At 43.7% G+C, this 15,677-nt stretch overlaps 1 protein-coding gene across 1 annotated transcript in view; it reads right to left on the bottom strand.

The window, feature by feature from the left end:
• Positions 1 to 15,677, bottom strand: part of KCNU1 (potassium calcium-activated channel subfamily U member 1) — an 84,644-nt gene that overhangs the window by 27,747 nt on the left and 41,220 nt on the right. Inside the window, 1 exon segment of the mRNA XM_075910804.1 lies at positions 12,347 to 12,446. Coding sequence (XP_075766919.1) covers positions 12,347 to 12,446 — 100 coding nt within the window.

Genomic DNA, 15,677 nt, shown 5'->3' with positions numbered 1-15,677 from the left:
CACACATCTGGGGGCCATCGTGGGACACGTCGCTGTCTTGCAAACAGGCCTCTAATCTTACAATATTGTGCGAGACGCTTCCAATCAGTCCATGCTTGCAGGAGGATGGTGACGGGGAAGGGTTGGGATAATTCATGACTCAGTGCCACCAGCCACTTCCCCCCACTCCTCGTGACACCATTGCAAACTCATCTAAAGAACAGAACTTGGGTTAGTCAAAACCTTCATGGGGGGGGGGTGAATTTTCACTAAGGCTGGTAGCCAGCGAAAGCTGGGACTCAGCTATGCAGCAGCTCAGGCCTGCCAACAGACGTGGCAAATAAGGCAATTTCCCCAGGTCCTGGTGCTTCAAAGGGGCCTGGAGCAATGCGGCCAGAGCCCCGGCCCTTTTATATCCCTGCTGGAGTGCCACGTGGTATGGTCTGGACAGCACCAACGGTTGGGAAGGGGGGCACGACACTCTTCCACTGCCACTAAGGGCTGCCGAGCCTTAGCTCCGCCTCTTCCGCCGGAGGTCCCGCCCCTTCCGAGAGTATGGAGTAGGGCCCACCCTGCCTTGCCCTGGTTGCCGGCCCTGCCGCAGCCGGATACCACGTTGAACTAATACTCTAGCAAAAAAGGACGACTCCAAGTCCTCCTTCCTTAAAGCGAGACTCCCCCGGGAGCGTCAGTGCTGTGTGAGGTGAGGGTGGAAATTCACTACTCCAGGAGCTGCCCAGGGAGGAAATCCAGGAATGTAAAGTTTTTCTTTAATTAAAGATGATGTGATTCAGTCTCCAGGAAGACATCCAACCGTAACAGGCGACCCCTGTCCCACTCACCTAGGTGGAGGTGCAGGGAAACCCTGCAGGGCAGCAAGGTAGCTTGTGGGGGGAGAACTAATTTCCCTCAGTCACAGGTTGAGCTATTGTCGGGCCTTTACCATGTCCTCAGTCCGTACACACAGGTAGCTCCCACTAACGGCACAGTCCTTACACCCCGGTGGAGAGGCTCCGCATGGGCACCATGCACCTCGTAAGCCTTCAAATTCAGAGTAAAGTCGGTTATTATTGCTGGTGGGCCTAGAGGCACTCAATCAACAGGAGGGCCCTAATGCCCTAGGCAGTGGTCTCCAACCTTTTTACACCCAAGATCACTTTTTAAATGACAGACCAAGCCAAGCTCTACCGCTCTGCCCCTTCCTTGAAGCCCCGCCCTCTCTATTCTCCTCTCCATCACTTGCTATCCCCAATCCTTATACTGCTACTTTTAAAAAAAATTCCCACCATTTCTCGCAGCTACTCACCTGTGCTGTTGCTCGGTGAGTAGCTGCTCCTCAAATGAGGAAATCTAATGTAAATGTACTGCACAGGCACGCAGTTCAGAGAGGGCTCAAGAGCTACTCTTAGAGCCTCCGAGATCTACCGGTAGATCACGATCTACTGGTTGGTGACCATGGCCCTAGGGGCTGTACACAGGCCTACCAAGAGAGAGCTTCTGCCACAAACAATTCACAATTTGATACACAGAGGAGCCTGGTGCACAGTAGAAAATTAGCTTCAGGGGGTAGCTGAGTTGGTCTATTATAGAAAAAAACAACCAATGGTCTGGTAGCATTTTATGGACTAACAAAACATGCAGATGGTATCATGAGCTTTCGTGGGTACAGCCCACTTCGTCAGATGACCAGAGTTATCAGCAGGGGATATGAAAACTGGAAATAAATAGGAGGGGGAAGAGAAAGTAAAAAGGAAGGGGGGTAGAGGGGGGACAAGGCATCATTAAGTATCTGGAGAATGGGTACTTAAACCTAAGCAGATAAAGATCAAAGTCAATAGATTGCTGAGACAGGAAGGATACCACTCAGAAAGCTGTTAGAGTCCCCACCAGCCTATATCTTGATTGAGTCCATTAGCATGTGGAAAATTAGGTCAATTTAAATTAGGTGTAGGGATTGAAGAATCCATCTTCCCAAGTGGCTTAGCACTGCTAACTTCGGTCTCCACAGAGCCTATGTCTACACTGCGGGTGTTTTCCAGGATACCAGAGGTGTACTCCGCCCTGTCCAAGAAATGCGTTTGCTCTTCCATTTTTTTTTTTTTTTGCTCTTTCAGGGAGCCCTGTTTGCCTTGTGCTATGAGGGATAAGGGTTCCACCGAAAGAAAAAGCTTTTCCACCATTTGGTCCTATCTAGACTGGGCCAAATGGCGGAAAAGCCTCTTCTGGAACAGCGATTGGAAAAAGGAACGCAAATGGCAGAGTGCAATTTGCGTAGCTTTTTCCGACAAAGAACTGTAGTGTGGACCTAGCCAGAGATAGTATTAGGTCAATGGAAGAATTCTTCCACTGACCCAGCTACTGTTTTGAGAGGAGGGGGGCTACCTCCACTCAGAACGTAACGTAAGTGTGGGTCGGTAGCTGTGCCGCTGTCACATTATTAAGTGCAGACACCCTGCCCAAAAATTATTATCCCCCTTTTACGGAAAAGGAGCACAGAGATCAAGTAACTAGCCAACAGTCATGGTTTGTGGCAGCCATGAGACTGTCCTTCCACTGCCTTACCCACAAGCCCATCTTTCCTTTAAACATGGCATATTGCTCTGGGGCTGGCTTCCTGCTAGAAAGCATGCTAGAGCACCAGCTTCACCAACAAAATATGGCTGGCTTGTATTCCAAGGAGCTCAGGATCTTTGCTAATCCACAGCATACCTGTTTAACTCAAATCCCCGAGCAGTAATTAAATAGTTTTTAATGGATCATTACAGTGTGATTTATGACTTTTGTGTAATTGTCAGAATTACTGTAGGTAATTAAAATACAAAGTGCACACTGCCAGAGACTTCAGTCACTCTGCACCTCATTAAAAATCAGGGGCTGACCAAACGAGAAATAAATTAGTTTGCACAAGTTCTCAGGGAAAGCTAATTATGAAACTTATCCTGCTGCATTCAGCATTCACAGTGTCATGCAAATTCTTAAAGTGATTATCCTATTGTAGAATGTGAAATGGAGTTAGTAATATATGGGTGGGAACAACTCTCATTCGCTATGCAATGCAACTTTTTTTTGCAGAGTAAGTGTATGCCCCAAAGTCTTTAGCAAGCTTGATAGTGGGCATGAAGGAAGGGAATGAACAGTTTCAGGGAGAGAGAAAGATTGGAAAGTGCAGGGTATAGCAAGAAGTTGCAGAGAAGAAGGTTTTCTCACCAACAGCAGCAAGCTGGAAAGAGAAAGAGAGAGAGAAAGAGAGAGAGAGACCAAAGCACAGAGAATGGCAGGTGAAGTTGAAGTCTGTGAGGCTGGCTGATATGCTTCCACTGACATCCTTAAAAACAAGGAAGGGAGATTTGTACTGGACTGTGAAATGCATGAATAAACAAGGAACTCAGCAGATGGCAGGGGCTGAAATGGCACAAAAGCTGGCTAGGAGTTCTCTGGAAAACTGTTTTCCCAACAAAATATGTTGATTCATCAAACCTGAAACTTTGCAGAAAAGGGCTTGTTTCAATTAAGTACCTGCCTAGAAAAAATAGGGAAAACAAGATGAAAAATTGTTGAAACAAAAAGTTTCAACTTCATAGCTCACGATGACTTTTCCTTTTGAAATTAGTGCTATGAGAATTTTTAAATTGTATTATTAAATTGAAATAAAATGTCCCTCAGTTACTTAAATAAAATGACTAAATAACCCAAACCATTTTTTCACTTTTTCACAGGTTTGTGAAAATTTGAGATTTTGACTGTTTCTCCTGCTTTGGGATATGAATTTTTTTTCTACGTTTTTAATATTTTCCCAATGCGGATAAAACATTTTCCCCATCGATGGAGTTGATGATCTTGGGGCATGACATTCTACATGTTCTACTGTCTGGAGAGTAGAGACGAGAGGATACGGAGACCAACATGCTGACTTCAGCTGAATTTAAGTAAAAAAATAAATTGGTGAAATCATAGTCCTATTGCCCGTCAATGGCAAAACTCCCAATGCAGACAGGATTTCACTTCTAGAGGCAAATGGAGATTTTCTTATAGGTGCTATGTAAAAATGTAGTACTTGTGTTTTGGTACCAGTAAGGGTACATCTACACTGCGGTGCTATTGTGGGATATTTCTGATATCCCGAAATAGAGTTTTCAGCATCTTGACAGCACGCCCGTTATTTCTAAATGTAATTGAAATAATGGGTGCACTATTCTGATGTCCCGGTAAACCTCATTCCATAAGGATCAAGGGACTTGTTGGAATAGCAGTCTATTTTGAAATAAACTCGAAAAAAGGTACGCAAATTGAGGAGCTCAACTTGCGTAGCTTATTTCGAACTAGCGCCACAGTGTAGACGCACCCTACATGAATCACATTTATATGTAAACAGATTTATGATAAGTCATTTATATGTAAACAGATTTATGATAAGTCATTTAGCCAGGCATCTGGAGTATGTCTAGACTACATGCCTCTGGCGACAGAAGCGGGGATTATTTAAACCCCGTAAACCTCGTTTCACAAGGCATAAGGGATTGGTCGGCAAAGGCTTCCCCAGACAACCAATCCGCATCTAGACTACCACGCTGTGCCAGATCAGCTGATCGTCAGCACAGTATGACGGCCATGTTTATTTTAATGAAGCGGGGATTAAATTATAAAATCCCCGCTGCTTTGCCTATGCCAGGTAACCTAATCTACATTCCTCTGTCACCAGAGGCATGTAGTCTAGACATACTGTAGACAGTTTTTGCACTCTTTCCACAGCTGTTGTCTCTTATACCAGTGTTTCACAACCAGTTGTATAAGTACCCTTAGGGGTACTCGAGAGAAGTCTGGGGGTACGTCCACACAACTGAAATTTAGAGAAAACTGAATTTTTGTTTTAAGTTTTACAGTATTTTATTATTGTTGTACTTTTTACACCCAAAAATTTCATCCCCCACCCAACTATGATTAAGTTATTTAAACAAATGTGTTGCAATGGTAGAAAAAAAATTGTGTCTGAAAACTGTAGATCCTGGGGGTACTTATAATTTTTCTTTTTAAAGGGGTATTTTATAAAAAAAGGTTGAGAAACACTGTCTTATGCCATAAAACCACAAAAACCCTGGTTACAGACACTTGAGGCTTATTGGTTGAGTTATCCTTACATTGAAAAAGACATGAGAGGTCCAAGATCAAGATCTGTCTGGTGCTGTGTTAGATAATTAATAAGGGTGTTTCAAAAATTCACTTACAAAGGAAAAGAGGAACCAATATAATGATGCTGGAGTGGAGTTGGGTTCCCATACCGGACTCTGGAGGCTAGGGGTTGTGGAGAGTGAGAGAACGTATTCAGTGCTGGATTAAGACATGCTAACACCCTAAAATATGTCAAATTTAAGAGGCCCCGTGGCATTAGCAGTTAAAAAAAAAAGAAATTTAGTAATTTTTAAAAATAATCCGAGGCCCTAAAATGTAGCTTATTTATCTTGTGGGCAGATCTGGCACTGACTATATCCCACTTGATTTGCCCAGTGTAGATAAACCCAACAAACTGCATAAACTTTTATCTACTGAATTTATCTATCAATGGGTATGTCTACACTACCCCGCTAGTTCGAACTAGCGGGGTAATGTAGGCATACTGCACTTGCAAATGAAGCCCGGGATTTGAATTTCCCGGGCTTCATTTGCATAAGCGGGGAGCCGCCATTTTTAAAACCCCGCTGGTTCGAACCCCGTGCAGCGCGGCTACACGGGGCTCGAACTAGGTAGTTCGAACTAGGCTTCCTATTCCGAACTACCGGTACACCTCGTGGAAATTCAAATCCCGGGCTTCATTTGCAAGTGCGGTATGCCTACATTACCCCGCTAGTTCGAACTAGGAGGGTAGTGTAGACATACCCAAATCTCTCTAATCTGTCATCTTGACACAGACAGGGCTTTTTACTAATAACAACAGGAAGCATAGGACTTCACTGTAGGGCAAAGAGTAGAATGCAAAATAAGACCCTCGCTTTCCAGAATGAAAAAGCAAAACTTTGCCTTGGAACAGATTCACCTATCTTCAAAAAACAAAACAAAATGCTCATTTCATGAGTTTACTCTCCACCCTTCACAATCTTGCCCCCAGCTCTGCCCCGCTCTATGTTTAAGGTCATATGGAGTCCGAACAAGATTTGGGAAAATGTGGACAAAATAAGAAATGGCCTGCTAAACATTTCCCAAAAGCCCAGTCAGACGGATTAACTTTGTTTCTCATTCCTTGCCCCTCTTAAAATGTCTATTTCCAAATGACATTGGAAGGCCCCAAATTTCCTAGACAAAAGGGGCACAGAGAAACCTCTGAACTTCTCACATTAATGCAGGTTGTGTGATGGCTTTAAACACCCATTGACATTTCCAGCAAGAGAAAAACAAAGGGAAAGTGAAACTTGTATTTCTTGTAAATTAAGTTTCCCCCACCCCCACTCAAATAGAGGCAGCTTAACTTTCCTAGAACCCCTATCCCTCTGGGTAAATGCCAGGTTGGGAGCAAAGCCACACAGTTCATGCTGACAAAAAGGATCTTGCGTATCGTAACAACACTTTCTCCACCTCTATCTATCTCCCTTTTCTTGAGAACACAGTTTTACACTTGTCCTTCATACAAATAACCCGAGGGTGAGAATTATTCAGAAGGCTCATGTTTGACACCCCATCTGTTCACTTCTGACAGCGATATATAATGTAAGGCTATAAAAACTTGAAAAATAATGCAACATAAAAAGGGATTGACTTGGCTCCAAGAGGCCATAAACGGTAACAAATACCATTGTATGATTTATTTCATGCTGTAATCTTTACAGTAAGTCATCTTTCAGACATTTCCATGTGACAGGTTTTAATAATATTAATGCCCAGAGCAATCCAAATCATCGCCAATAGACATATTTATCAAGCTGCCAATCCAAGTAAATGAAATTCTATAAGCAATAATGTAACATGTTTAAAGGAAGCTAATAAAACAAGTCAGCAGAGAAATATTACTTCAAAGTCTTCTCTCTCTAATCCGGCCCTGGATGTTAGACAGCCAAAATGCAAATCTTTCCCTATGTGATTTATGGCTCCAAAAATAACGGTGACCTTTTCTCGAGCTTCTGCATAGCCCCTCACACACATTCATAAAGACCGCGATGCATTCCGCCAGATTAGCTGTGTGCTGGAGTGCTTAGCATTATTGCTTTGTTTTGCTTTGCCTTTGGATTGAGATGTGATGGGTAGCATCAAAGAATAAGTTCTTACATCTTCACGATTTATTAAAAACTGACAAGCCCTAACGTCAGGTTCACAATTCCGCAGGTATTTATGACCAATTATCCAGATGCTAGATAAGTTTCAATTAAAGAGGAACTAAAATTGGGTTCTTTATAACCTGGTTTTCCCTTTCATCTAATTCAGGTTTTGATGAATCCTTTGTTTTGCTAAACAATCAGGACAAAAAGGAATCTGTCAAGAAGCAATATGGGATCTTATGCACACACATTCTTTAGTACCGATCTAGAAACAGAGCAGAAAGGAAAAACAAGAGTCAAGAACTCAGCAAAAAATACACCATTAAATATGTCATGCCCATAGGCAAGAACATGTGGAAAACCCATGTCTAATAAAGGAAGTGTATTGATGGAAGGACTCATAAGTATCTCAGGTCCTAACAGGCTCATATATTCACTGACAGCCAGCTTTAAGAATCCCTTTTGTTAAATGCTATCACTTAAGTTAATTTCCTGGGTAGAAAGACCCACTTCTGGGAGATCTAATTTGGGGGAAAGAATGTGTATGGGTGTATCTGACGCTATGTCTAGACTGCAAGCCTCTTTCGAAAGAGAGCGTCTAGACTGCACGTTGAACTTTCGAAAAAGCGGCTTGCTTTTTCGAAAGAAAGCATCCAGTGAGTCTGGATGCTCTATTTCGAAGAAGCCCTATTTACATTGAAGAACGCCTTCTTTCGAAAGAGGAACTTTCGAAAGAAGGCGTTCTTCCTCATGAAATGAGGTTTACCGCCATCGAAAGAAAAGCCACGTTCTTTCGATTTAATTTCGAAAGAACGCGGCTGCAGTTTAGACGCAGGTGAGGTTTTTTCGAAAAAAGGCTACTTTTTTTGAAAAAACCCCTGAGTCTGGACACAGCCTGAGTTGTGTGTGTGTATGTCTGAGTTGTTTGTGTGTGTGGTTTGAGAGAAGGCATCTTTAATCTGAGATCTGCAAGCAACCAAATATCTGTGCAAGACTGGGCCCGATGCATATTTGAGGGCATGAAACCCTATTCCCTCCAATGGGACACCTGAAATTCTGAAAATGCAATTCTGTCGAAGAACCCCCCTCCTGACAAATGTAGACACAAGAGTTCTGTCTAAGAGGTTTTGACTACATAGGGAGCTAGTGAAAACTTTTTGAGCAGTAGAAAAAATGTGTTGGTTTTTGACCTTCGAAAAGTTCTGACATGCCATCAAAGCATTTTGAAAATTCCTGATGTTTTTAATTTTGTTTTTTGTTGGGGCTTTTTGTACCTACTCTGCCTCGTTTCTTGTTCCTTTGATGGAGTCTGTGTCAGTGGTATTTAAACATTTTGCTTCTCCATGGGTCATTCCCTTTGGGCCTGTCTGTACTACAGAACCATAAAAACATAAGAACGGCCATACTGGATCAGACCAAAGGTCCATCCAGCCCAGCGTCCTGTCTGCCGACAGTGGCCAATACTAGATGCCCCAGAGGGAGGGAACACAACAGGGAATCCTCATATGATCCCTCCCCTGTCCCCCATTTCCAGAGAAACAGAGGCTAGGGGCACCATTCCTACCCATCCTGGCTAATAGCCATTGATGGACCTAACTTCCATGAATCTATCTAGCTCTTTTTTGAAACCTGTTAAAGTTCTAGCCTTCACCGCATCCTCTGGCAAGGAGTTCCACAGGTTGACTGTCTTCATTGGCACAGCTATGCCAACAGATCCTGCTAGTGGAGAAGCAGGTTAAGTGGACAGCAGTTCTTCTCCCAGCATAGCTATATCACCTCCCCAAAGGACATTTGCGAACATAATAGAAGCAATCTCCTATTAACATAGCTATGGCTATACCAGTGATTTTGCCCAGATAGCTACCTTGGCTAGGGGGTATGATTTTTTCACATTCACAGATGACACAGCTATGCCAGTAAAACTTTGTCACATAGTCTGAGGCTTTGTCTGCCGTCTCTATTTAGACTGTGTGCTAGTTTAAAAAGGGACAGTCTCTTACCGTACGTACATATAGTACCTAATATAACAAGATCCTGATCTCAATAGGAGCTGATAAATACTACATGTTGAACCTTTCTAGTCCGGCACTCTGTGATCTGACAACATCTGTAGTCCAGAATGATTTTAGTTAGCCAGATGCACACTTATCATGGGTGTGGCCAAGTTTCCAATGGTTCATAAAGTTTGTTTAAAGCCACCAGTCCTGATGCTCAGTGTTCTGTGCTGTTATTTAGCTCTAACTTACGCTTCAATGTCCTCTAAGGGCCCAGCAAGCAGTGGCCGTGTTGGTCATGCTGCTAGTCCATATTGACCTTCCATGATCCAGCAAATTCTCTGGTTTGGCACCAGTCTGGTCCCTAGGGTGCCGGACTAGAGAGGTTCAATGTGTACTACTGTTACTCCCTGAAATACTGTAAAACGTCCTCCCATGAGAAGTGGTGGAACTCCAATCCCTGCTGAAATTTAAGCCTATACATCAGGACACTTAATGTAAATGACAATGATGCCTTGTGTCTTTTTGTGATTTGTTGGCGAGGGACAATCTTGATGGGAAAGGGAATTAGGCCTTTGCAGACTCGGCTGATCCTTCAGGGAATCACAGAACATCTAGTAAAATTGATGTTCCTTTTAGTAAGCGGCAGCAAAGAGCTCAGGGATAAAATAAATAATTAAATAAATAAATACCTAATCCCTAAGGTGTAATGCCAGAGTATGGAAACTCACTTCCCAGGAATACCTCCCTCTGGCATAATTGACTTTTCATGCACATTTTAATAATGATATTTCAGCAGGTTGTGAGGGCTCTCTCTCTCTCTCTTTTTTTTTTTTTTTTTTTTTTTTTGATAAATTATGTTGGGGAATGTTGGGGGAAAAGAAACGTGTTATAAATTAATTGTGTTTTCCCTTCCATGTAACGAGTTGGCACAATGTAAAGGCGCATGCGGACGGGTTTACTAGGCCATTCCAATATTTACAACTGACCGATCTGGTTGTAGGGCAGGCACAATGAACAATGTTTCATTGTTTGGATGCTACATAAATGCTGGGGACAGCTGCTGAGCTGCAAAACGATCTGGAGGAGACCTGGGAGTTTTTGCTATGCCAGTACTCGCCTGGGCTGTCAACACAGAGGAAAGTTTTGGCGTGGGATTTATTTAAGAGGTGTACTCTTTGGGACTATGGTGTTCAAGAGCTGCTTTCAGACTTTGATCCTTGTGGAAGGAAGGTGACAAGCATTGGTCGTGTGTTCCTCCGAGCCAGGATCATGTGTACTTCCCTTAAGTCCTTGTATAATAACTCTGGTCAATATAAAATAAGGAGTCTGATGGCACCTTAAAGACTAACAGATTTATTTGGGCACAAGCGTTCATGGATTAAAACCACTTTTATGCTTCTGTTTAACCATGAAAGCTTATGCCCAAATAAGTCTCTGAGGGTACGTCTACACAGCAGCATTATTTCAGATTAACTGACGTTATCTGGAAATAACAAAATGCGTGTCTGCACAGAGAGTCGTTATTTCAAAATAAAGTCCAGCTGGAGGACTTCTTACTCTGACTCCTGCAACCCTCATTTCACGAGAAGTAAGGAAAGTCTGGGAAAGAGCGCTCTTCCTCTGACTCCCTGCTGACAGAAAGAGCACCAAAAGCCAAATGAAGATATTTCGACATCAGCCACACAATCGACATAGCTGAAGTTGCGTCACATAATTCGACTTTAGCCCTGCTGTGTAGACGTACCCTAAGGTGCCACAGGTCTCCTCATTGTTTTTGCAGATACAGACAGACTCACACGGCGACCCCTCTGTGATCCAGTATGTGCTTCATCTCCTTTACCGTCTGGTTCATTAAATTGTAACAGACTACTACTGCTGATAGCTAAGTATGCAGGCCCACTGATGGTGAATAGGACTCCTTGGGGGTAAGCATTATTCAGCGCGAGAAAGATTGTGATACTCTAAGCTGACTGGAGTCTGGGGCATCTGGCAAAGTGGGTTCCAGCCCACGAAAGCTGATACCTCTCCCTGCCTGTCTCTCCTATTTATTTTAGGTCTGTACATCCTAAAATCAAAACTCTGGTCATCTGAAGAAGTGAGCTGTGCCCATGAAAGCTCATGATCCCATCGACATGTTTTCTTAGTCTATAAAGTGCTAGCAGACCATTTGTTGTTTTTTCCTGTACAAACTAACTAGCTTCCAAATAAGCTACCACGAGATTCCCCATTGCTTGTGCTGAAATAGACTAACCTAGCTATCCCTCTGACACTTGACTGGAGCGACTCCTTTAGGCCCTGCAGGAGAGGTCTTTGGTGCAGTACCCAGGTTCATCCTCTTCCTTAGCGCAGCCGACAGCTTCCGCAGGCTCTCGCGCAAGGTGCAGGAAGGGGTAGGACTTCAGGCAGAAGAGGCGGGACTAGGAGCAGGCAGAAGAGGCGGGACGTGGACCGCGGCTGGCTCCCCCAACCCTAAGAGCTGCGTAGTGCGTGCGGAGTGGCACTACAGTAGTGATTTAGCAGCACTGGTGGCCAGAAGCCCTGGGTCTCTTTGCAATTGCCCCCTTAACCCCCTCCATTGGGGGGGGCGGCTTTCTTTCTCATGATCTTAAATCCAGGGCACACACGGCAGAAGGAATTGAGACTGTGAAACCTGGAAAAGTCTCCCCTCGGAGTTACTGCCCCACTAGGGTCAGCAGTGTGATTCACACCAGTGCTTCAGCTAGACAAGTCAGGCTACCGGCAAGGGGTTCTCTGGAGTTCAACTCAGCTTCCTAACACGCTTCTCCCATGCCTTCCCACAGTCCAGATTTGCTAACCTTCCAGGTGTGCCTGGTGCTGAGTTCAGCACACCTTAGCACGCTGCAGAGCATTGCCCTTGCAGGAGGGCAAGGCTTGGTGGCCCAAGAAGCTGGATGTGCAGGGTTGAATTGAACTTCTCCAAGGCCACTGAATGAACCGAGGCAGGGAGGAGCCGTTAAACCCACCCACTGCAATCGGAACCCGGAGCAATGCCACAAGGAGTGGGAGCCAAGGGTTTTAATTTCATCCAAGGAAACACCCGGCCGTTCTCCTCTTACTCACAAATACTCGCTGCAGCCAGGAGACCGCGAGGAGTCCTGAAAATCTTACCTGGCTGCGATACCTGAAGCAGGAAGGATCCCAAGAGACCTTGACTTCACCAGCACTCGGTCTGAAACATGCAGAGAACTATGGGGAATCCTCAGCTTGTCTGAAAGAAAGATGACGAGAAGGAACTTGGCTCGATCTATCCCTCGCTTGTAGTTATATGCTGGTTGCAAAACGGGGCTTTGGGTGATTGCTTAGCCAAACGACCATACCACTAATACACAGTGGCAACATATTATGGTGCATAGGTATAGTGTGTATATGACACCCTTCTGTCCGACTAATGTGACTGAGCTACAGAACTCCTGGGTTCGTTCCAAAGGCCCTATTCAAATGCATCTTTTTGTTTGTAGTGTTTAGGGGACTGATGCATCCCAAAATGCAAACTTGAAGCTGCCAAGTTTTGCCCTCCAAAACAGATGACCCGCCCATGAGTCCTTTAGTAACAAGAACTCCAGACCATCTCTGACAGGTGTCTGTCTAACCTGCTCTTAAATATCTCCAGTGATGGAGATTTCACAACCTCCCTAGGCAACTTATTCCAGTGTTTCACTACTCTGACAGGAAGTTTTTCCTAATGTCCAGTATAAACCTCTCTTGCTGCAATTTAAGCCCATTGCTTCTTGACCTATCCTTAGAGTTCAAGGAGAATAATTTTTATCCCTCCTCTTGTAACACCCTTTAAGTACTTGAAAGCTGCTGTCATGTCCCCTCTCAATCTTCTCAGAACTAAACAAACCCAATTCTTCCCGTCTTCCTGCATAGGTCATGTTTTCTAGCCCTTTTATCATTTTAGTTGCTCTTCTCTGGATTTTCTACAACATGTCCACATCTTCCCTGAGAGGTGGCGCCCAGAACTGGACACAACACTCCAGCTGAGGCCTAATCAGAAGGAAAAAATTGCTTCTTGTGTCTTACTCACAACACTCCTGCAGTGTCACATTGTGGACTCATGTAGCTTGTGGTCCACTAGATCTCTTTCTGCTGTACTCCTCCCTAGACAGTCCCTTCCCATTTGGCATATGTGAAACTGATTGTCCCTCTTTAAGTGGAACACTTGGCATTTCTCCTTATTGAATTTCACCCTATTTACACCAGTTGTGGATCTGGCTCGCGATTTTTTAACTCACATCAGCTGACTGTCATTGGTACTGATTAAGCTACATTACTTCTATTGTCACAGACTAACACAGTGATTTTGATGCAGTGTTTTGTTGTGATACATCCAAATTCCTAGGGGACAATTATTGCTTAGCAAGTGTCACTTGCACTAAAATCCCACCTTGTCATTTCATCCAGCCCTCTAAAATTGTACAAGAAAGAAAAGGAAAAGCCTTCAGGTGTGAGCACTCTTATAGCGTCACTATCTGTCCGTCTGTCTCTAGACGACTTTTCTGGAAACGCCTCTGTATTTCACGGAAACCCCTGTTCTGGGAGGCATGTGACTTTCGGGGACCGTAGTTGCATCTATTTTAATATGTATGTGGAACTGAAAAAACGAGCTACGGTTTCTCTTTGTAAATGACATTCCTACATGGAATCCTCCAGGGGTCAGCATGCTTGTGTTTGTTCACATGGCTTGTTTTGTGGAGCGCTCTCTATGAATGAGTTTTTCCTTTCTCTCAGCCCAGTACACTTCAGATATTTAATAACGAGGCTTGGCTGCCATCTACTGCTGAAAGGAGATTTACTTTAAAATACGGATTTTGTGTTTGTGTGAATGTGCTGGCTACTGAGGAAAGATACCTGACTGACAGCTCTGTATGGCAAAAGTCCAGTATACCCAAGGCACTGCCACAATGGCTGAGAAATTTAAAACAGTCTAGGAGATTGACAGACGCATTCTTCACTAAAGCTAGAGGATTTAGACACAGCTCTTCCGTTAGGGTATGTCTGCACCGCAACATTATTTCGAAATAACTAGTGTTATTCTGAAATAACTTAGTTCACGTCTACACAGCAGGCTGTTATTTCGAAATAATGTTGAAATACTGTCAAGCTGGAGGACTTCTTACTCGAACTCCTGTAACTCTCATTGTACAAGGAGTAAGGGAAGTCGGAAGAAGAGGGCTCTATTTCAAAATAAGTGCCGTGTAGATGCTTCCAATTTCGAAATAAGCTATTTCAAAAGAAGCTACACAATTGACGTAGCTCAATTTGCATAGCTTATTTCGAGTTAAGCTCTGCTGTGTAGACGCACCCCCAGGCAGCTTCTGAAAATTTCGTAGCTGCAGTGCATGGCGCTGCATACAGACGCTGCAAGAGAGCTCAACATTAGTCTGCAAACATTATTGGGATTAAGAGGGTATCACAGTTTCTTGGCCCGTCTAGGCATGCTGGTTATAATACACGTTGTGCTCTAATCAAACACAAGTTGTGAATTTTAATGGCCTGTTATACACAGAAGGTCAGATTAGGTGATGCAATGTTATTTACTAGCCTTGAGCTCCATCAATCTATGAAGCAAGTGGGGTGTTAATTAGTAATGAACCAAGTGGCGTGGACATGTGTCCAGTAAGGAATGGACTGAGATCCATCAAGTCACTATCTGGGTGAGGTGGTTGACTTAGTACTGAAAAAGGTGTAGGTCCCATTTTTTATCTCAGGGAAATTTGGGTGGGATTGGAAGAGCTATTCCACTGTTGCATTGGCATTGTCATGAATAGGAGTTGTCCCCTCCAGTCTATACTTTCCCAGTTTTTAACTCCCTAAATCTGATCATACATCCTTGCTCCACCTCAAACACGTTTTCATTTTTATTACTTCCTAGTCTTACGGTGAGGATAACATAGAGAGCCATTTCCTGACATCCTTACTCATTGTCATACTCAGCATGAGTTAGGACAGGCTCAGAGGGGAAGCCGTGTTAGTCTGTCACTGAAAAAACTTACAAAACAACAAATAGTTCTGCAGCACCTTAGAGTACCTCTACACTGTACGGCTATTTCGAAATAAGCTATTCCGGAATAGTTACCGAAATAGTTAATTTTGAAATAGCATGTCTACACTGTAGGGAAGCCTCAAAATGAGTCTGAGGCAGGTTTCCCCAATGTAGATGTGCTATCTCGATTTAGAGCACCAGGAGGAATAACTTAGAATGGCCATAGTGAGGGGCTATCTTGAAATAGCAGTGTCTACGCGTACCTTATTTGTAAATAGCTATTTCGGAAGAGGTGTTATTCCTTGTAGAATGAGGCTTACAGAATTTGGAATAAGCCATCCATTATTGCAAAATGATTTCTAAATAATGGAACGGCTGTGTAGATGCTCACATTGTTAATTCAAAATAACGCTTGTTATCTCCAAATAACGGTGCAATGTAGACACACCCTTA

This window comes from Pelodiscus sinensis, chromosome 28 (assembly GCF_049634645.1).
Source record: "Pelodiscus sinensis isolate JC-2024 chromosome 28, ASM4963464v1, whole genome shotgun sequence".
NCBI lineage: Eukaryota > Metazoa > Chordata > Testudines > Trionychidae > Pelodiscus > Pelodiscus sinensis.
The sequence above is the reverse complement of the archived record's forward strand: the minus strand, read 5'-3'. Positions and strand labels throughout refer to the sequence as shown.